The 24,044-nt window shown below is 42.6% G+C and overlaps 1 protein-coding gene across 2 annotated transcripts in view; it reads left to right on the top strand.

Moving 5' to 3' along the window:
- UNC5D (unc-5 netrin receptor D) overlaps positions 1-24,044 on the top strand; it is a 761,056-nt gene that overhangs the window by 612,628 nt on the left and 124,384 nt on the right. For both annotated transcript variants that reach the window (XM_033949939.1, XM_033949938.1), the window contains one exon: positions 6,980-7,064. In XM_033949939.1, coding sequence (XP_033805830.1) covers positions 6,980-7,064 — 85 coding nt within the window. The remainder of the gene's footprint in view (positions 1-6,979; positions 7,065-24,044) is intronic.

Below are 24,044 nucleotides of genomic sequence, written 5' to 3'. Positions count from 1 at the left end.
ATCGTATACCTTCCTCTGGAATGATTTACTAGGCCTTATTGAACAAAAAATGCACTTGGTTCCACATTGTCCACCACACCTAGGGGTGGGGGGTTATTAAATCAAATTTCTTTAGCTGTTCTAAGGTTGTATGAGATGGGAAACTAACATATTACTCTACTGTTCACCATGGTGTGCAGAGATCATCCAGCTGAGGAGAAAAAAACAAAAAACCCAGAAAACTTATGGACAGAGTAAAATTGATTTTTTGAACATGAGTTTGTCATAGTTCTATGTTCTCGATACATTTGAGTGCTGGATGGTGTTTATATGTAACAAATGTGTTGCCCATGGCCTTGTAGTTGAGAGTTGGAACAGGTCTCCAGGTCAAAAGAACAGGTAGAGTTTTTAGGTGGAAAGGCAGTACACAACTAAGTAAACAAGAACTCCTAGCAACGACATGCATGCTTATCAAAAATTAAACTCTAAAATCATGTTACTACGTTATAATTGTCTTTATCTTCAATGTTTGGGGATCTGCACACATCCAGGGCGGGGAGGGGAGAAGGATATCTCTTTGATTCGTTTTAATCTTTGATTGAATATATTGGAAGAGATAGGGGGGAGGATATATTATTTTGTATGGTTATTGAATGAACATAAGTGTTTACTTTATGATTCATATTTATATACTGTTCTGTACTTTTTGTTATCTTTGAAAATTATTCACAGGAGTCCATACATTAGGTGATCAATCCATGCTTGTGAACCACTTACAGAATGGTGTCAATCACATCTTTCAGCTCCTCCTCCTTCACCAGTGAAATATAGCTTCCTCTTCAATTTTTTCTTCTGCAAGTGAACCAAGAAGAGGTGTTCTGATCTGCTCTGTTTGGTTTTGATTATTTTCAGGTCTTTTTACTCCATTTTGGAGGCTTTGGTGATGGAGGACCCCATATGGGGAGCTACTCTTCCTGAGATAGGACACAGATGCAGCGAGGGCAGACTGCAGCTCGTAGGGCAATCCCAGGTATACCGATGAGCCAACCTGCTTTGTGTTACTTTGAGGCTTGGGGTCCGTTCCCCTGGGATCCTGCTCGTTTTCTGATTTATTAGATCCTCAAGGTCTTGTGTCAATACATAGAAAACATAAGAATTGCCGCTGCTGGGTCAGACCAGTGGTCCATCGTGCCCAGCATTCCACTCATGTGGCAGCCCTCTGGTCAAAGACTAGCGCCCTAACTGAGACTACAACCTCCGAGAAGTCACAGTAATGCCAGGTTGGCTGCTGTGTTCCCGCACATTGGTGGGAGAATGTTGGCATTCTGGAGATAATGGAAGACAATTTCCTTTGACTGCTGGGTTCCGGATCTTATTCAAGAGAGTCACAAGATCAAGTTTTTTTGCCCTCCTTCATATCTGCTTATCGACTCTCCAGCTAGACAGCCAGAAAAAAAAGCCAGAGTTCAAGCGACGGTGCAAAGGCTATTGGATATTCAAACTATAGAACCAGTTCCAGAAAAAGAATCAGGTTCTGGGAGATAATCCATAGACTTCATAGTGCCCAAGAAATGCACCGAAAATTGGAGACTGATCCTGGACCCAAAGTTCATAAATGTGTCTCTTAGAGTACCGTGATTCCATCTGGTGATGATTTGGTCCATCATTACAGTGGTGGCTCCAGGGAAGTCCTAGCCTACCTAGATTTGATGAAGGCATACCTTCATATTCCCATTTTCCTGGACTACAGGAAATATTTGAGATTTCATGTACTTCAACAAAATGTTCAGTTTGCAGCCCTATCTTTTGGTCTGGCAATAGCCCCACACACCTTCACCAAGGTGATTGTGGTGGTTGCACTTTACCTCTGCAGCATGGGAATACAGGTGCACCCATACCTGGATTATTAGCTAATCAGAGCACCATCAAAACAGGAGGGCAAGCAGGCAGTGCAATAAGTTGTGGATCTCCCACAGGATCTAAGCTGGATTGTCAGTTTCAAGAAGAGGCATCTGGAACTGGCCCAATGCCTGGAATATCTGGGGATCTGCTTTGACATGGTGAAAGGCTGCACACATTTCTTCCCAAGCCAAACAAATAGAATCTTAGGAAGCAGATTCCGGATCTCTTAGCGATGCTGAATCTCATAAGCCTGGTATTACCTTCAAGTGCTGGGCTTTTTGGCAGCCACCCTGGAATGGTTTCCTGGGTGAGGTTTTCCCTGAAGAGGCATTCCTTATAGCAGCAGCTTCCCTGGACAGGGAATACAAGGAACAGCTTGCATTAGTGGCTCTAAGGGGAATCCGTATCAAAGGGCTTACCCCTCTGAATCTCCACATTGATGACCCTAACAACCAATGCCAGCCTGTTTGGTTGGGCAGCCCGTTGTGGCAGTCATCCAATATAGGATCAATGCACCCTCCCCCAGAGGAATTAGTCTATAAATTTCCTGGAACTCTGAGCCATTCACCTAATAATGAAAGCACTGGAACAGTACTAGCTCAAGTATTTTATGATAATTCTACCATGGTAGCTTACGTGAACAGACAGGGGGGCTCCAGAACTGCATCTGGAGGCTCAGATGTTTAACCAGTGAGTGGAAGCCCATCTTCAGGCACTCTCAGCAGCCCAAGTAGCAGGCTGACTTTAGACTCAGGGGTGTGGTACCTGTTCCAAAGAGCATTCAGTCTCATTATGCAATGTTGGAGAAGGCCATAGATGGACCTGATGGTATCAACCAAGAATGCAAAGTTGAAACGTATTTACAGTTGAAGAGGCAAACCAGAAAGTGCAGGGTTGGGCATGTGTTTCCCCCCGTGGCCCATGGTGCACCAGGTCATCTGCAGAATCACATCTTACCGGGGACTTGTGAAGTTGGTAGGCCCAGATTGGCCTCGCTGGCCTTGGTTTGTGGATCTTGCGCATCTCCAATGGGTCAGATGCCTCAAACTACCGGTGCATGCAGGTCTTCTCAATCAGGGTCCAGTTACCATAGAGAACCCAGATTGCTTTGATATTATGATGGCTATTGAGCATGCAACCTTGACTCACAAGGGCTATCCTGATATAGTCATTGCTACTCTCCTTCAAGTCAAGAAGCAATCAATGTTTGCAGCCTAAGCTAAAGCCTGGGAAGCTTTCCAACTCCAGTGCATCAAAGATCAGGTTGAGCCTTTCACGGCTCCAATTCCTATGATCCTGACATTATAAAAGGGCCTAGCAGTGAGCTCTCTCAAGGTTCAGGTGGCAGGCCTCTCATGTTTCCAGGCTCAAGGGGTCGCTCAGATTGTGATTTCCCATACGTCAGCCTTTTCTGTCCTGGAATCTTAATATTGTTCTGAAGGGCCTGTCTAAGCCTCCATACTAGCCTTTTCATGAGGTATCTCTTCTAGACCTCATGGTGAAAATGGTGTTCTTGGTGGCAATATTCTCCATGAGATGGATATTTAAATTTCAGGCTCTTTCTTGCAAAGAGCCCTTCCTAAAGATCTCATAGAATGGGATTTCTCTGTGCCCAGTACCTTCTTTCCTATTGAAGTTGTGTCAGGTTTTCATAACAAAAGATTCATTTACTCGCTTTTTATCCTATGGGTTCGAACAAGCAAGATGAGATATTGCAGAGGCTAGATGTGTGAAGAGTTCTACTCCACTACCTGGAAAGGACAAATGAGTCTCGCCTTTCCAACCATCTTTATGTGCTACTTAGTCAGTCTGGACTAGGCAGACCAGCTTCCAAGGCTTTTATCGCCAGATGGATTTGCATGGCAATTTTGTCAGCGTACATTGGCTGTGGCAAACAGCTGCTTATTTCTGTCAAAGTTCATTTGACCAGAAGTGTGGCATCTTCATGGGTGGAGTCCCGGGCAGTTCTGTCCAAAGAGATCTGTTGAGCAGCTACTTGGACTACTATCAATACCTTTACAAAGGTCAACAAAGTGAACGTGGCAGCTCAAGAGGACACCACTTTTGGGTCCTCAATCTTGCACTCAGGCTCATCTGTCCCTCCCTAGACTTCTGGCACTGCTTTGGTACATCACCTAATGTATGGACTTCTGTTTAGCAGAATGAAAGATTAGGTTCTTACCTGGATAATCTTGTTTCTTTTAATATACACTGGAGTCCATACAACCAGCCCTGTCAAATTTGAATCTATCTCCTGTCAGCTGGATGAGCATTTACTGATAGACTGCAAATTCAATAATATGTTTCCTCAGCTTTCAAAGCTCCTTATGTGTTAGTGCTAGTTGCACACAGCAGGTTGGTTCATTTATACATCTATGTTTCCAGTTCATGATAACTATCAGTGGCGTAGCTAAGGAGATTAGAGCCTGGTGTCATGTGCCCCCCTTGCTCTTCTCCGCCACTTGAGCGCCCTCGCCGCTTGAGTGCCCACCCTCCTGTGTACCTCTTGAAATGTTCGCCAGCATGAGCAGCATCTTCCACATGCTGCTCATGCCAGCCTCAGCTCCTTTCTGACCAGGATGCGACATAAGAAGGGAGCCATGGCTGGTGCAAGCAGCAGGTAGAAGATGCTACTCATGCCATACATTAGGTGAGGGAGGAGAGGAAGTGGAGGGGGAGGAGAGGAGGAGAGGCGATGGTACCCCTGTGAGAATCAACTTAAATAGAAGAAAACAACAATTTGTTCAAACAATCAACAATTGTATGAACCAGAGAACAAATTGATATCAAGTCAAATTGATTAACCAGACCTCAAATACCCAAGGCACTACTTTAATAATATTTATGCCCTTACTGGGGGTAGTAAATTCATCATTGGTCTTGGTAAAGTGATATGTGCTCAAATATTTTTTTGTAATTGATTTGATAACATTTAATGAATATAAAGTGCATTTAGTGCTTAAGGTGCTAAAGAAAGGAAGGCACTTATCTTTTGCCCCCGACAGCTGCTCAACCGTTTCACACTCGGTTTCGTCAGGGGCTATGCCTCCTTTTTGTATATGCACCAAAAATTGTCAAGAATGCTCTGAATACACGAAAATAACCAGCCAACACACAACAGTTATGTAACACACCAAACAGTATAATTCGCAGTTGAACAAAGCATGCCTAAGTATTTCATTGTTTAACTGTAGGTTTAGGCCCTCTTTTACAAAGGCGCGCTACGCGTTTTAGTGCGGATTTAGCACGCACTAAATCAGCGTGTGCGCTAGCCGCTGATGCGTCCGTAGGATAACATGCACACCTTAGCGTTTAACGCATCTGTAGCGCACCTTTGTAAAAGAGGAGGTTAGTATGAATTTGCCTATCCCATATTGAAAAGCTGTATGTTTCTTATGGATAGATCAAGTCAAGTTTCAAGTTTATTAAAAGATTTTTTAAACCACTTAATCAGGTTTCTAAGCGGTGTACAATATAAAGTTACATAAAAACATATTAAAACGTAAAAACATTTAAAAACAAAGGATGCTGGATAAAATCCAAGTGTCATAATAAAGCACAGATAAGACGTTTGGACCTACTTCAAACAATAGGAAAGTGGGGAAGAACTACAATCGTTATAGAAAAGTGCAACATAAAAGGAAAGTACAATAGGTTAGGGTAAAAGGTAAGTTTACTTTAATTTTGTCCTTATAAGGACAGTTCTCCAAAGGCATCCTGGAACAAGAATGTTTTTAGTTTTACTTTAAATTGTTTTAAATCGGATTCACCACGCAAGTGGTTAGGCAGCGAATTCCAGAGAGTAGGGGCAGTGACGGCAAAATTATTGGAGCGCAACGTATTAATCAAACGTATTAATCAATTTTAAAGAAGGTATAATGAGAAGATTCTGAGACGTTGAACGAAGAGATTTTAATGTGTTATAGGGAATTAAAAGTCTGTTGATAAAATCTGGTTGGTTGGTTGATTTTGTTGTGAATGTTAAAAGTAGGATTTTATAACTGATTCTGTGCTAAACTGGTAACCAATGTGCGCTAATCAAATGGGGTGAAACGTGATGGTATTTCTTTGTGCCACAAATGCGAATAGGGGAGAAGAAAGAGAGAGGAGATGGTACATATGGATAGATGCATTTGTTTCTATTTCTCTGGGGTTGTACTGCATGCAGAGACTTGAATCTTAGGGCTTTGTTTGTATAAATTAGTACTTTTAGTTTGTGGTCCTATATGTGCATAGAGATTATCTGTGTTCTGGTAGGAATGAATGTTGAGAAACATACAGTGTGCTTTGTGTACTTTGTGGTTAACCATTATGTGTTGTTAATAAGATTATACCGTGTGTATATATGAAAAATAAATGGAGGAAATGGTATTACAATTAGTACTATTTTGAGAGCAGGGTCTGGGGTGAAGATTGGGCCAGGTCTGGCCCACGACTTAACCTGTGTTTTAGATTTCAGCCCCTTGATGTTTGACACCCCTGCCCTACAGTATTGCTTTCATATGGATGGTCCATCTATTGTCTCTTTATCTGAAGCATATTTCTGTGTTTTCTGCTCTTCTTGAGGTATGAGTGTCTCTCGGGCTTTAAAAGATTATAATACTTTTTGTTATGCATAAAGTGATGGCAGTCCTTTTTGGAGCATAGCAATGTGTGGAGGTTATCCAAGAATATATTGTAAATCTCAAGTTTTTCTATATGTTTAAGTATTCAAATATTATTTCATGCCTAGAGCCAGATTGAAGTTTCCAGTAAATGCCAGAGCTCTATAGGTCAGTTTACCCTTAGACTTTTCAATCTGAAGTCCAGGGGTATAATTTTTTACAACTTTTTTTTGAGGTAGGAAGGAGAGGAATTCACAGGTAGAAAACTGTACAAGCGAAGTCATTTAAAAATACATCCAAATGTACTCAATTGTTCAAAGCTTGTTCAAAGATGTAACTTTTTGTACAATATTTTGAATGCACGAGTTCTTAATTTTTTCCCCTCCATTTTTCCCTCTTCTGATCACAAACTAGCTTTTGATAAGTAAAGTCAATCATACGTGAAGAGCTGTGATTAATAATTTCAGTCATAAAAATATTAACTTGTATTTTAGGGGTCAGCTTACTGATACCACATGGGGCTGTTTCAGAAGAGAACTCCAGAGAAATCTACGTGTCCATTATCCAAGAAGAATCCAGGTGAGATGAGACTGGAATATACAGGATTGAATGTGAATGATACGCCTTTTCTCTCTTTAAAACTATTATCTGTTACATAGGGTATAATTAGGAGAGCCAGTTATTTGCATTGAGATGAACAACTTTTCCTATTCGTGCCTGGAGAAATAGGGGTCATCAAATATATGGAATTCTTTCCCATCCAGCAGATGTTAAACCGAACTTGAACATTAGGAATCGAGAATATCTCTAAATAACTTTGAAAATGGAACAATATTTTCCTGGATACACTTTACATTTTTCACACTTACACACAGAGCAATCCATACTGGCTGCCCTCCACATTTAGCATCTCTCATCATTCCCTACACATCCTCGCGTCTGCTACGCTTCTCAACTTGTTTTTTGGCTGACAACCCCTTCTGTCACCATCTCTTGCCTTGACTCTGCATGACACAATACTTTCCCCTGGCCCTTCAACTAGAAACCTTTTATGCCCCATTTAAATCTGCTTTGAAAATTCATCTTGTTAGTCATGCCTTTGCTGTGTCTTAGATCTGCAGTGTTCTGTCTTAAATTTCTGCCTGGCCTCTTTGCCTTTTGCTATGCTCTGCTTGTCTGTCTCTTTTTCCTGTCTGTATTTGATGGAGCTCCTTTCAGCCTCTTAACTCTACATTTTTATTGTACACTGTTTTGCTCTGCTATTGTATGAAAGCGGGTGTATTAAATTATAATAAACTAGTCTTATAGCCCGTTACATTAACGGGTGCTAGAATATATATGTGTGTGTCTGTTTTTATTTTTTTTTTTTCTCTCCTTAGTCGCTTTCTGTATTTCTGTCTGGTTTTTTTTTTTTTTTTTTTTCCTTGGCTGTCCACTACCACCCCTTGCCTGCTCCCCATGTCCATTCTCCCTTCCTTTTACCTCCCCTGTGTCCTCCACCACCCCATCACTGCCCACCTTATCCAGCAGAAGCCCTTCTCCCTTTGTTTTACCTCCCCCTGCTCCCCCTGTCCAGCAGTAGGCCTGTCTTTATTTTTCTGCCCCCCCTCCCTGTTCATCAGCACCTCTTCCCCTGTCCATCAACCCCTTTTCTGCCCTCCATTTCCGTGTGTTGCAGCATTTCCCTCCCACCCCACTTCCCTGTGCAGTATTTGCCTCCCCCCATACATTGCTTCTTAACTCCATGCCCTACTTATGTGTTTTCCGGGTTTGGCTGCCGCGGCCTGCAGCCGCCGACAGCCGCCGTGGCCAGCAGTCACCGCGGCCGACATTTGACTGGGGCTGCCGCGGCCGACATCCGACTCGGGCCAACATCCGACTCGGGCCGCCGTGCCGCAGGAGAAGCAGTGCCCAACTTAAAACCCGTAAGGGCAGTCAAAATCCGACTCGGGGGGGGGGGAGGAAGAGAGAGAGCGGAGAGGCGGCGACCGCTGCATCTTTGAAGAGGGAGCAGGACAGATCGTAAGCCGCGCACTTCCTATGTGTCACTACAGCTCACGGAAAACTGGCACACACATAGGAAGTGCGCATGCGCGACCTAGCGTTTTATTATATTAGATATAAACATACAGGTTACTATGGGGTAGGGTTACCAGACATCTGGATTAACCCAGACACATCCTCTTTTTAAGGGCATGTCCGGGTGGCTTTTCAAAACCCGGCACTTTGTCCAGCTTTTGAAAAGCAAATCGCGTCAAGAGGGGCATCCACGCATGTGTGGATGCAACGTGGTGACATCATATGCACGCGTGTGACATCATCGAGTCACAGTTACGCATGCGCAGATGCCCTCCCGACCTAGACGAGCACGCTGAGGAGACGGGGCTAGTGGCGAGGCTAGGTTGTGGCATGGGCATAATGAGGCAGGGATGGAGCTGAGCGGGCCTGGGGGGGCAGGTCTAGGGCCTACTATGGGGGAATTATATAACTGGATGCTACCATATGTTTCTATCTTTCTATTTAGATGCCCCAAGACCGCATAAGTGGGTAACTATTCTATAGCACAATGTAAGCACCTATATTCCATTATAGAAAGCATGTGTAACCTGGTGTTGATGTGCCTAACATTTAGGCATCTGAAATTATACCAACCATAGAGTTGGTGTAAATGCAGGCACCTGAATGTGGCAGGGACATATATAAGTCCCAGTTTCTATATATGGCAACTAAAGCTGCAGGTGCAAATTTAGCCACATGGCAAAAATGCGCGTGCAGCTTAATTGTATAATGAGCCGATCGGCACTGATAATTGGCTACTAACAAGCACTTATCAGCACTAATTAGAATGTACACACTCAACTTTCTAAGCGTATTCTGTAAAGCGGTGCGTGTAAATTTTAAGACATGACCATGGGAGGGGCATGGGCGTTCCTTTAAATTACGCATACTGTTATATAATACGCCTAATCCGCACAGAATTTAGGTGTGGGCATTTACACTGGGTTTTAGTTGACATAAATGGTCACGCCTAAATTTTAATCTTGGCGCTGGCCACTATGCGTAGAGGGAAATTCTACAAAAGACGCCTAAAGAAGGTGCCAAGTAGATGCCTAAATAAATAGCTGCCAAGTAGGCACCTAACTTAATTAGCATATTGGCTTCAGTTATGAGCTTTAATAAGCTCATAATTAAAATATATATATATATTAATTACCTATCTTCTTATGTACGATTCTACATAAGATAAGCGCCTATCTTTTTAGGCACCCAATTACAAAATCTGTCCCATATTCTATAAACCACACTTAACTTTAGGCTGGGTTTATAGAATAGTGCTAATAAAATCTGGCCTATAATGTGCAGTATTCTGTAAGTTATAGACCAAAGAGCACTGCCTGTGTCCTGTCAAAACTCTGCCCCTTGGTGCTCTCTCTTGTATATACCCGCTTTGTAAGTCTCGAGTGGATATTTGCAGAATACCACATAGACACCATTAACATTCATTCAGGTGTATGTACACATAAGCCTATAAGATCTAGTGTTCTAAACATTGTCGCATGTAACGTGAAAATAAATGTGGATGTTCAGGGCAAGATTCTATAAATGGCACCTAAGTGAGCCTACATTGTAGGTGCCGCTCTGCACAGTTGTCAATCAACCATTAGGCACTGTTTATAGAATCATGTCTGGGAGTACCTAAGTGGACTTACACATAGCTAGGCACCATTGAGGCAGGCACTGGTATATTAGGCCAGGTTTTACCAGGCCTAATTTACCAGCACCTATCTTACACACCTAGCAATGCCTAAGTTATCATGTCTATTCCCCACCCCTACCTATAATTACTTTTCAGTTAGGTGTCGGAGGGAGTCTCATCTTAGGCATCGTATTGAGTTCTGCACTGAACTCTGAATTAATTTTTTTTTTTTTCTTTTAATTTATATCAGTTAACGTCAATGGCACAATCAATTACCATGCCCTTTAAGCTAATTCACATAATTTAGGTTGCGTGCAGATTTTTGTTAGGCATTGCTAGGCATCATTTACGGAATCTGGCCCTCATTTCCTAGAATTGGCCTTCATATGTACTTATAGTCTCCTTGGGCTCCTTTTACAAAGCCGTGCTAGGTCCATAACACGCGGAATAGCGCGCACTAAATTGCCGGGCACGCTAGCCGCTACCGCCTCCTTTTGAGCAGGCGGTAGATTTTCGGTTAGCGCGCCCTAATCCGGTGCCTGCGTTAAAAACGCTAGCGCACCTTTGTAAAAGGAGTCCCTAGTGGTGGAGAAGCACTTTCTGCATTAAGACAGCAGCACTCTCTGGTTAAACTGTAAATTCCATCCTTTGAAATCTGTTGATGATGATATCTAGAGCCAGATTCTATAAATGGTAGACAGAAATGAGTGTTGGAAAAGATTGATGCTAAGCCCAATTCTATAAAGGACACATGCTCTATATAGAATCATGTTTAGCCAGTGGTGTGTAGTAAGGGCTTTCTCTCCAATCCTGCTTTTTTTTGTTTGTTTACTTTTTGCTTGATGCAATTTGATTTGTTGAATAGGTAGCCTATTCAACCAGTGGGGAAAGCATGCTGAGCATGAACCCATGGAGTCGTACTAAACAATCAGCTGGTTTGGAAAGAAAAAATGAAACCAAGTATGATAACATATAAAATCATTAGCCCCCATATTTTAGATATGGTGTCCAGAACTGCATCAACCAAAAAATAACCCCCTCCCCCCCCAAAAAAAAAAAAAGCAGGGGATTCTCTGAACTCCCTGAAGGCTCTGACAGTACTGATCTGAATTTGATTGGCTGAGCAGCATCTGCCTGTTGCCTGCTCAACCAATCAAATTCAGAGCAGTGCTTTCAGAGCCTTTAGCTCAATGGGGGTAGGGCAAATCCCCTGAAAGCCCTGACTGCATGCCACTGTGTTTAGCACTGATTCCTGCGCTTTAACTTTGGCCACCAGACTCAGGCCTGCTGAAACCTAGTGAAAACGCTGGCACCCAAGTTGGATGCACTGACCCATTATTCAATAACAATGCATGCAACGTTTTGGAATGCCCATGTTACGCCCAGGTCTCTCCCATAGCTGTAAGGAGATAGATTCGTTACAAACTGTCACAAGCCCGATCCCAGTTCCGGCCTTGCACCAGTTAAGAGCCCCAGAAATTGCCAGGTAAAAATGATTAGAGCTGATCAGTATGTTCCTGCTCAGCAGGAACAGGACCAGGAAGTGCAGGCTGTGTTTAGGCAGGACTCAGTACATAGCCCTAAGAAAAACAGTTTGGTCCCTTTAAATCCTTCATCTTGTAAACTGCTGACCAAACAGGTTAGAAAGCAGCCTCAGGTGCAAAGAGCCCTTCCCCCGCGTAGGGCTGGGCGTGGCACAGCAGCTCTTGAGCACTTGGAGAGCTGGCTGTCGAGGAGGAAGGGAGAGTCAAAGGAAGCTCTCTTGTGGAAAGAGCCTCCACCTCCTCCAGAGCCCACGGATGTGGAAATGCTGAACCCAGAGTCAGAAAAAGCAGCCCTGATAAACCAAGAACATGAGGAAATGGACTGGAGTGCTTTACCAGAATTGGGGCTTGCTGAAGAGATGGAAGTAAGCTGATTGAATTGTGGGCTTATGTTTTGAAAAGCTTTCTTTTTGGTGAACTTCCCTGTTTGAGGGTTTTTTTTTTTTATGTTTGACTTCTGAGACAATAATTTAAATTGTGGTGATGGTGTGAAGAAAGTCACTACTGTATAAGTAAATGCTCTGTGCATGTTAGCAGAGGGAAAGTGTGCTGGGAATTTACTCTACTTATTTGGAAATTGTTGTTTTTTTTTAAGCCAAAATGGCTATTGCAAGCTGAGGCTTGGCTGCAGTAAGGGAAAACTTGCAAGGACCTTCCAAGAGTATAGAAAAATCCTGAAGGCTGGGGCAGGATCTGCCCAACATCTGTGTGGAGGGATTTGTGGGCTAATTTTTGCTCCTTGTCTTGATAAGGAGCCGTTTTGGCAAATCCGCCAACCTTCTACTCTAGAACTCTGAGGAGAAGGCAAGATCCACGACAGTGCAAGGTGATAAGTTTTTTTTTATTTGCATTGGGGACTATAAGAGACTGAACTGGGTATTGTTGCAGTATTGGTACAAGGAAGAAAGACTTACCTGTGACGCAAGGTGAACTGTTTGAGAATTAATCAGACCAGGCTGATAAGTGCAGCATTATTGAACTATCAATTGATATTACTGTTGTTTTGCACTTATGTTCTTTTTTCTCTTGCATTCTTTTCGGTCCTGATTGGATAACAAATAAATTTAAGTTTATCCTTTTTGAAACTTACCTGTGTGAGGCCATTCTGTTCAGTGTGCACAGTGTAAGCTATCCACCACAGGACTTCCACCCTTTTGAGGAAGCACGCCAGGGCTATTTTGCGGTTGTGTGCCGGGCCCTGCTATGCCCTAAAGGATAGCCAAGCTACAAAACATAAGGAAGTTCTTCTTCACCCAGAGAGTGGTAGAAAACTGTAACGCTGTTATAGGGGAAAACACCCTCCAGGGATTCAAGACAAAGTTAGACAAGTTCCTGCTGAACCGGAACGTACGCAGGTAGCAGCAGAAATCCATGCAGAACATACACCTTGAATGGAGAAACACTAGCTAGGACTTCAGAGGAACGGGACTTGGGAGTGATCATCAGTGCAGACATGAAGGCTGCCAAACAAGTGGAGAAGGCCTCATCCAAGGCGAGGCAAATGATGGGATGTATCAATAGAAGCTTCGTCAGCCGTAAACCTGAAGTCATAATGCCACTGTATAGAACCATGGTGAGACCTCATCTAGAGTACTGTGTGCAATTCTGGAGGCCACATTACCGTAAAGATGTGCTTCGAGCTGAGTCAGTCCAGCGAATGGCCACTAGGAAGGTCTCTGGACTCAAGGGTCTCTCATACGAGGAAAGACTGGGCAAATTGCAGCTGTACTCTCTAGAGGAGCGCAGGGAAAGGGGTGACATGATTGAGACTTTTAAGTACGTCACAGGTCGTGTCGAGGTAGAAAACGATATATTCCTTCCCAAGGGACCCTCGGTCACAAGGGGGCACCCGCTCAAACTCAGGGGAGGGAAATTTAGAGGTGACATCAGGAAGTATTTCTTCACAGAAAGAGTGGTAGATCACTGGAACAAACTTCCGACGCAGGTAATCAAGGCCACAAGCGTGCTCGACTTTAAGAATAAATGGGACATCCACGTGGGATCCCTACGTGGGTCGAGCAGCACTCAGAATTAATGGGGTGGGTCAGTGGAGTGGGCAGACTTGATGGGCTGTAGCCCTTTTCTGCCGTCACCTTTCTATGTTTCTATGTTTCTAAGGCTAGTCTCAATTAGGGCACTGATCTTTGACCTAAGGGCTGCCGCATGAGCGGACTGCTGGGCACAATGGACCACTGGTTTGACCCAGCAGCAGCAATTCTTATGTTCTTATGAGATATGCGTGATAGGATATAGGCACCCAACATTATAGAACAGCATGCAACTGCATGTGTGTGTAGTTCCTAGTTGGTGCTAATTAACCTCAATAACTGGTTGTTACAGTAGCATTCAATTATGGATGGTTAAAAGCTTGTTAGCCAATTCAGTTGTGTGCACATTTCAGGAGCACACCCGATTCTGGACACCATATATAAATATGGGGGCTAATGATTTTATATGTTATCATACTTGGTTTCATTTTTTCTTTCCAAACCAGCTGATTGTTTAGTACGACTCCATGGGTTCATGCTCAGCATGCTTTCCCCACTTGTTAGTTTTAATCAGGGCTTAATTTCTGGAGACGAAGAATGGCTTGAAATACAGTTCCACCATTTCTTCCCAAACTCTAGTATCAGGGGGGGGGGGGTCTGCTGCAGTCTCTGTCTTCTAGGCAGCATACAGGAAAAAAAGGGGTGGGGGAAGGGCTGAACCTGGAGAAGAGCAAAGAACAGCCACTCTGCTCCTTAAGCTAGCTTCTCTTCTTCTGTTGCTTCTGACCCAGTTCATCTACCCCTCCTCTCCCAGCTACACAGTAGAGAATGATATGGGGACAATTTTTCCCCGCCCCCACAGGAACTCAATTTCCCTGTCCCGTCCCTTCGAGTTTTGTCACTGTCCCTGTCCCATTCCTGTAAGCTCTGCCTTAACTGCACAAGCCTCAAACATTTTTAAAGAGTTTGAAACTTGTGCAAATGAGGACAGAGCTTGCAGGAATAGGGCAGGGATAGGAAAATAACTTACCGGGACGGGATGGGAAAATGAGTTCCCGCGGGGACAGGGACAAATTTGTCCCCGTGTCATTCTCTATTCCACAGTTCCACTTCCTTGTCGACAACAAATTGAGCCCTAGATTTACTCAATACATCTGTTATTGTATAGAAAACCCTTATTTTATTGCAAAGGTGCTGTGTCAAAATCAGTGTTGTAGACTTCCATACTAGCAGGAGATTAATGCCTCACACCTAGTTTTCTTTGGTGAGAACAGTGAAGATTATTCAGGCCCAGAACTTGATGAGGCTGGCAGTTCAGATAATTAAGCCTGGCCCAAGATGCCTTGACAGTCGAGAAAAATTAGTCTGGGAGTTTGATGAGAGGCAACTGTCTCCTTGCTTTGATTCTGCTAGTAGCAGTGTTGAAAGGAAATGTGGTGAGGCTCTGAGGGTAAGACTAGTGTGAAATGACGACCACTATGTTAACAAGTCCATTAACTGGGTAGGTCGTGTAAAGTCGAGCCTCGTGTTCTGGTCTCTCTCTGCCCATTCCTATCAGAAAGTACACAGAGTTCACCTTCTGCTTCCCTGCTGTTTTTCGACAGATATATATATTTTTTTGTCACTGTAATAAACCGCTTGAAGCTGTAACAGCCAGTGAAACAGATGGTTCAAACAGATTTGGATTGCTGTTTCCTTAAAAGAATTTGTTGGTTTGGAATGGCTTTCGCTTTTCAAAGGAGATGGAAGGAAATCAAACTGATATAATCGACCTTTAATTTCCAGTGGATGGGCTGGGCGCATTATTTCCTTTCCCGCTGGTTGTGAAAGCTTGGGGGCAGGTTGTGCGCAGTTTGAGTGAAGCAGCAATGAACATACAGGAGCAGTGTAACATGAAGGAAGCAAATGTAAGCAATACATAGCACCACAATAAAAGAGATCGCTCTCTGGTTATAAAGAGATTTGGTGTCTGTGCGTGCATGCTTGTTTATGGTTTCTATGATGTCTCAGCACTGTGTTCTTTGCAACGTGAATCACCAAGGGACAATTTTATCAAACTGCATTAAGCTAACAGGTGCTTAACGCAGGAAAAATGGTCAACTGCAGGAGGCGCTAAAGTGTTTTGCATTAGTTTTTCCATTTGAGTGTGCTAACCAAATGGTATTTATTTATTTGGGGGGGGGGAGAGGGCATGTCCAGAGAATGGGCGTGAAAGCACTACTCAGTTATTGCGCTGACATTAATGGGTGTTAACTGAATAATGCTGACAGTGTGGGAGCCCTTAGCACCTCTGACAGGTTAATCTTTTTTTTTTCAGTGGCCATGTGCTAATGCTAAAATTAGTGTGCAGAAAAAAAAAAAAAAACCCCCCGCTATAAATGAAAAAGGCCAAATTTATGACTGTGCTAGAAAAGGGCTTAGCTCAGGGGAAAGTCCCACGTTAGGACGTGCTAAGCTCATTTACAAATGCAGCATACTAAAAATGACCCCTAAGGGCAGTAGATTCTGGTTATATGATACATAAATGCATTGGCGTAACAAGGGGAAAGGGGTGGACTGCCTAAGCAGGGGTGACGGCCTCAGCTTTCCTTCTGACATTACTTCCTGGTCGCAGGGCTAGCACCTTCACTTGCTGCGCTGCATAAATGATAATATAGAGCTAAAAAAAATATCACTTTTTATGTGAGAAGGGAAATACTCTTAAAACCAATAGGAGGAGATTTTTTTTCACTCAGAGAATAGTTAAGCTCTGGAACGCATTGCCAGATGATGTGGTAAAAGCGGAGAGCGTAGCTGGTTTTTAATAAAGGTTTGGACAAGTTCCTGGAAGAAAAGTCCAGAGTCTGTTATTGAGAAAGACACGGGGAAGCCACTGCTTGCCCTGTATTGGTAGCATGGAATATTGCTACACCTTGGGTTTTGGACAGGTACTATTTACCTGGATTGGCCACCGTGAGAATGGGCTACTGGGCATGACGGACCATTGGTCAGATCCAGTAGACTATTCTTATGTTTTTTTGAACTGAAAAAAAAAAAAGAGAAGTGTGAAACTTCATGTGAACCCCTCGAATCTTGAGGAGTACCGAATTAGGTTCCTCAGAGGGGAGCAGAAGGTTTTCTAAGGGGTCCTTTTCAAAGCCATGGGAAACACTAGCACACACAGTTTATGTTCAAATCTATTTTATTAAGCAACAGTAAATACAACAACCAGAACAACCATGGTATGCAATTTCAACAAACATCCGCGGAGGACTGGACTCTTATGTCCTCCCCGGACCCACCATACCCCCACCCCCCGACAGAGAAGCCCCTCCCCCCCACCCACCCCTCCCCATCCCCCCACAGATACCGAAAAACTCGTAAGCAGGGAACAGCACACACAGTTTAAACTCGGGTGTCCTGCAGTAAATTTGGGATCTGTGTGTGCTCTCTGCACATTAATACAGCATACAGAGAAAGGGAGTCCAAAAATGCAACAAAAAAACACCATCCAACAAAGGGGGAACTGCCTCCAGAACTGGGATAAAAAAATGTACATCTTGGTCATATATTGTGAAATAAAGTATATTTTTTAATCCCAGGTCTGGAGGCAGTTCCATCTACACACTACAGAATATTTTGTAGTTTTTCTGGGAGGGGGCATGTATGGGACCAGAGAGTGGGCGTGTCTGCACTAATCAGCATATCTACGTTACTGCGTGCTGATTAATACTGGATTACTGTGCGAGCCCTTATCCCCTACAAAATGGGTGGCGGTAAGTGTTCACGGAGTAATTATTTTTAATGGCTGTGTGCTAATGGCAAAAATGCCACGATATGGGCGGCGGCATTTTGGCGTAAATACTGGTGCTCAGCTTTGCATGTGAGAATTGGCTCTATGTGCTATCCTACAAAGGCACTCACTGCAGAGCGTTCTTTATAAAAATAACGCTTAGCAATGATTTTTAAATGTCATTTAGACAAATCCCCCTCGTATATGTTAAAACAGCCTGAATGGACATTTTGAAAATCTCCTTTTCCTCTCCCCTTGTATTTTTGGTTTTGACTTCCCTTTTGTTTTCCAAGCACATACGTGTCAGAGCTATTTCCACTATGATATTCTGGGTTGGAGGTTGCTGCCGTCTGCACCCTGGCATGATCCACAACGTGTGAGACATTTTCCAACAACTTTAATTTTGCATACTGTATATGAAAATCAAAGCAACGTTAGTAGGGAATATGTATTTTTAGACGAATATTTATATATTTTAATTTGTCTTCAGCTCAGCAGCTGCTGTTACCATCCTGTCATCTGTGTTTCCCTGTTTTATGGGGGGTTTTTTGTCTCTGTATGCCAGAACACGACTGTTAATTTAATAGATGTCTGGCTGAGTTTCAGTGAATGGTGCCTGATGAAACGAGAAATATATTTTATTATCAGATTTCAGAAATGGTTCCCCACCCACCCACTGTGTTTTTTAAGCCTTATGTTGAATTGAGATTACCAGGTTTCTTCACACCTACAACACCTTAGGGAGTTAAGTCATTATAACATTTAAAATAAAGTAGAAAGAAGTATTTTTAAAAAACCAAAAAAATCTGGTGCTTGTTGAGATAGCAACTGTGCTGTTGTAAAATATTTTTAATGATATGACAGCCAAATAAATCTTGAAAACAATATTTTCATAAAAATATAAAAATGTTTGTCAGCAGTGCAGTATTTAAGAGCATAAGACGTGCCAGGCTGGGTCACTGTATAAGGGGAAGAGGGGATGGAGGAAGAGATCCTGGACAATGAAAAGGGGAAAGGGAAGAAGGGAAAAAGAGAGCGAGAAAAAAACCCCAAAGGGAGATAATGGACTTGAGGGAAGGGAAGGAAGAGAAAGGGTGAGATGTTGGGATCTGGGGATGGGAGTGAGGGAGATTATTAGTCCTTTATGGAAAAAAAAGGGGGATCAGATTTAATATACCACCTTTCTGTGGTTACAATCAAAACAGTTTACATATTATATACCCGGTGGCAATGAAGGGTTAAGTGAATTGCCCACAGTCACATGGAGCTGCCTTATGAAATAAATAATAACAATTAATCATGATTAAAATGTTAAAAAAATGATTACAATTCTTAATCAAAATATAGTTATTCTATAACTATAGCATGTAGCTCCTTTAGTGCTCACCTTCTAGGGCAGGGGTGTCAAAGTCCCTCCTCGAGGGCCGCAATCCAGTCGGGTTTTCAGGATTTCCCCAATGAATATGCACAAGATCTACTAGCATACAATGAAAGCAGTGCAGGCAAATAGATCTTGTGCATATTTATTGGGGAAATCCTGAAAACCCGACTGGATTGCGGCCCTCGAGGAGGGACTTTGACACCCTGTTCTAGGGGGTGTTGAAGTGGAGGTGAATGGGCAGATTAGGGCACGCATAGTACTGAAGTGTTAAAGTTATAGAAGGCTGTCAGTTAGACATGAGCATTTATACCAGCCATTGAGCTAATGTAAGTGCTCACACCTATAGTTAGGCACAGGCTTTACGCTAGCAGTTGTGCACATAATTGTCATTATAGGATTCATATTTAGGCCCAGATTCTCTAAATAGTGACGTTTAGAAAATCGTGCTTCCGGCAAAGGTAGGGGCTGGAAATATAGGGGTCCTTTTACAAAGGCACGCTGGTGGTTTTATCGCGCGCACCGGATTAGTGCGTGCTATAGCGTGCGCTAGCCGGAAATCTACCGCCTACTCAAAAGGAGGTGGTAGCGACTAGCACGTGCGGCAATCTAGCGTGTGCTATTTCGCATGTTAAGGCCCTAGCGCGGCGTTGTAAAAGGAGCCCATAATGAATCAGAAGCCAGGGACAGGCCTGAACGACGAGACAGGAACACATCCATCAATAAAGTTTAGTTTTATTGAGCGCATCCATCAATAAAGTTTTTTTGAACCTTACACCTCCTAGCTGATCTTTTGACATCTTATCCTCACGACTCCTCCTCCAGGATTTTCAAGGCCTACCTTTGACGTGAATCCATCGGCACGCTAAGGCACCTAACGCCACTTCTGGCATTAGCCATGCCAACAGCATTTTTCACTTAGCTTGGGTGCCTACCGGTGCCTAAAAAAAGGCTCCATTTATAGAATATGGCCCCTAGTGCACAAACTTTAAGAGCCTACATTTAGGTAACCTTTTGGGAATTACCCTCTGATGGATATCAGAAATTTTGAGAATTAAGGCCCTCCTTTACAAAGCCGCACTAGCGGTTTTGGTGCTAGCCGCCACGGTAATAGCTCCGACACTCATAGAATTCATATGGGAGTTGTTACTGCGGCAGCAGCGCCAAAAATGCTAGTGTGGCTTTGTAAAGGAGGCGGTAAATTTTATATTCCACATCAAGGTAATATCATATGCCCCAGAAGCGGGCACAAGTCAAAACGTGGCTCAGGCAGATGACTTTCATACCAGCAAATATACTCGTACATTACTGAAGAGTTTTTAGACCATATTGCTTTGTTTTTTAATTTTTTTTTCCCAACTGTGGACTATCTATTGTTGGTTTTTTAAAAAAACCTCTGATTTTTTTTACTTCATATGTATAACACGACGTAGCATTTCTTGATATCTTTCAAAGACACTGGGAGTTTTTACATTTTGTTGTTTTTTTATTTATTTATAATTTTCACAACAGTTCAATAATTTTAAGCTCATACATCTTAAAGGAAAACCAAAATCATTAATTATCTAACAACTTCCACATTCCGAAAGGACTAGCTTCCTTTATAAGGCAATATTTAAAACAAGAAAACCGAGGATTCCCCTTAACAGAAAAGGTCATAACATAATAATTTATAAACATAATTAAACTCTAAGAAAAGGAAAAAATTCCTCAATACAATTCTCCTAAAAAATATAAGTTAGTTTAACTCTTATGTTCATTCATATTAAAAAAAACAAAACAATTCTCTAATTGGATCGAATCCCAGAAAATGTCTTTGCCCTGCAGTTGCACTAGGCACTTGCAGGGGAACTTTAAATAAAAAGTGGTTCCAAGAGCCAAAACTCTAGATTTTAAAGAAAGAAAAGCCTCCCTTTTCATCTGAGTGGATCTAGCCACATCAGGAAATATTAATACTGTGTCACCACAGAATTTTGCTTGTTTAGTTTTCATGATTATACTTTTATCTAACTCATTAACTTAAGTTATTAAAAGAGTAGACTGACTTTGTATGGTATCTAAAGAATCTTCTAAGAATTCAGTAAGATTTAAATCAGTTGATACCAATTGGTCTACTCCTTTTTCAGAACCTACTTTTTTTCTTTTGTGGGATATAATAATTGGAAATAGCCAAAGAGTCTGAGTTTGGAAGTTCCAATATCTCCTTTAAATATTTACGAAGATTGATGGAGCGATGTAAGTTCTCTTTAGCTTCAAATTTTGAATACATTATTTGTGAGTCCTTAATTACATTCTGCAATGTAGAAATTTGAGTTTCTGATATCCCCAAGCACTTATCTAAAATACATATTGTTTTTTAATATTTATCTTTCACAAGTGATTTGTAAAAGAGACAAGGCACTGGTTTGTCAATATGTCTATAACAATTTAATGCTTTTTTCCTTTTTTTTTTCTTCCTTTTGCAAAAGGCTTTTCTACAGTGGGTCGGCAATGGAAATGCTCTGACGTTCATAGGAATTCAATGAGCATCGGAGCATTTACTTCGCCAGGCAATGGTAGAAACCTCTACCCCAGCTTTGTAAAAAAAAAAAACAACATTAAACTGTTACCGACATATTGACAAGCCAGTGCCTTGTTTTGTTCTTACATTTTTTAGGCTCACCTGTTATATTGCCTTCAAATTGCTTCCACATTTCAATGTCATGGAGCCCTGTTCACCATCTCATTTTCTCAATTTTCATGTCAACTTTTGTGAGACACTTAGCAACAATCTCTCACATATTGCACATGTATTGACGTATTAATTTAATATAGATTTATCACTTCAGTAGTTTTTGGGCATGCCATTTTTCTCTTTCTACATCTGTTTATGTTAGTTTATCATCTTTTACGGTGAGTCCTGTTTTTCAGTCTTGTCCCATACTGGTTTTAATTGAGCCAGAGCTGACGGCAGCTATTCAGGGAGTGCCGCGGGGCCAGGCTGGCTCACTCCTGCCTGTGCGCCACTGGCCACATGATATGAAGAGGCAGCCATCCAGCGAGGAAAGGGCAGGAGCACAGAAAGCTTGCTCCTGCCAATACACCGTTGGACCACTAGAATTTAAAGGTACCGTGGGGGATGGGGGGGGGGGCGCTGGGACTGCCTACCATTTAGACCTAACCTATTCTGCCTGGCCTACCACTAGACTACCAGAGGGAGGACAGGGTGCAGAACCTGGCAGGGAAGGGGGTTATGTTCAGAGCCTTGCAGGGCAAGGAGGGAAGGGGATGGGTGCAGAGCATGGCGGGGAGGTGGGGACAGAGTACAGAGCCTGGCAAGGAGTGTAGGGTTGGGTATAGAGCCTGGTATATTTTATTAAATATATTAGTACACAATTTGGTTCAGAAAAATTTTTTTTTCTTGTTTTCCTCCTCTAAACCTAGGTGCATCTTATGGTCAGGTGTGTCTTGTAGTGTGAAAAATATGGTAATTTAAATGTTTCAGTGTGTAAAATGGTTGTTCAGGACGGATGTCTCCAGCATAAGGGTATCCTTCTCAAGTATTTTTGAACAGGAAATCTGGATGCCTTTCCTTTTAAAAAATTGCGGTGAGCTCAGTGGCATAGTAAGGGGGTGCAGGGGGGTGGTCCACCCCAGGCGTGGTCTTTGTAAGGGGTGCAGGTACCCATCCTCCTCTCTGCCCCCTCCCATGCGCGTGCGCCCCTTCCCTTTCTTCGTACCTCTTTAACTTTCCCTGTACAAGCCGCATTATGAACTTGTGGCCCGTGTCAGTGTCACCTCTCTCTGATATCATTCTGGGCCCCGCACCTAAGAAATGACATCATAGGGATATCCGACACGACGTGGGCAGCAAGTTTGTGTTGTTATGCACAGCCTAGAAAATTAAAACGTTATGAGGGAAGGGAAGGGGGGCTATGCCATTGTGTGAGGGATGTTTTTTTGGATGTTATGAGCAAGACGTCCTAATTCTGACTTGGATGTTCTTTCAGAAATGCCTCTCTACAAATACTGTATCTCGTGAACTCCAGAAGAAAGCTCTCTTTGGTACTGTGCAGGTTCTACAGTCACAAATGCAGTCATTTTAAAATATCATGCGCCACATACTTTGGTTTCGAAGCAAGGTTCATTATTGTCATGGTATGTGCATACCTAAAAAACTAAAACGAATGAGAGAAAATAAATATAACTAAATTCTCATGTAAAATAAATGATAATAGCCCAAGAGAATTTAAATAAACTATATTAGAATTAAATTAATATGTGCTCAGTGACGTGAACATCCATGAATGCCACTTGAAGGCTGAAGAGATGTTCAACTACTTACATCATTGCACTGGCCCTCTCTACCTCCATTATGGATAGAAGCATTGAAAATGTCACCACAGATAACGTAATAACTTGAAAAATTATTATTATTTTTTTTTAAACTTATCTCGACAGATCTTTGCAGTTCTTCAATGATCCAATCAGGAAGGCACTGAAATGTTAAAGTGTCGTGATGTCCTTCACCAGCTGGCAAAATAATTGTGTGTTCCCATTTCCCCAAATGTCCACAGTGAAACCTCAAATACACAGTCCAAAATCAAAAAATCTAAACAAAAGAACTCCAAACTTTGCTCTGCACACCTAACCCATATGTAGACCTGCCCATTCTGTAAACAACCCTGACCTCTTCCTTATTTCTTCCCTCTGTATTGCAACAAAATTTTCACCTTTTCTCGTCGGTAAGCTGGGCTCTGCTTATATTCCCCAGTTGTGTTTTGTGGCTGGGGGACTTGGGCTAGGCCGGTGTGACTTATCCGGGGCCCCGTGCTACAAGGAATAGAGATTGTTTGTGACCGGATCCTGCCAGTGCATTGAGCAATATTTCATGATCGTTAGCCTAATTTCAACTCCCCCCCCCCCTCTCTCTATCGGTGCATGGGCATAAAAGAAGACCAGATATGAACCACTGAGTAAAACAGTAGCAGTTTAGTCATTGCTTTTTGACACAGCAATTCTTGATTGTACCGCAGGTCAGGGTGTGTCGGGTATCTGAAGTGAGGAGAAGTTAGCAAAAATCCATTCTGGCCTCCACATGGCTTAGCACTGCCAAGCTACTGCTGCCTTTTCTGAGACAGAATTCAGTTTTGTTTTGTTTCCCCCCCTCCCCAGTATTCCATAATCATGACTTCCGTATT

Source organism: Geotrypetes seraphini, chromosome 6 (genome assembly GCF_902459505.1).
Source record: "Geotrypetes seraphini chromosome 6, aGeoSer1.1, whole genome shotgun sequence".
NCBI lineage: Eukaryota > Metazoa > Chordata > Amphibia > Gymnophiona > Dermophiidae > Geotrypetes > Geotrypetes seraphini.
The sequence above is the reverse complement of the archived record's forward strand: the minus strand, read 5'-3'. Positions and strand labels throughout refer to the sequence as shown.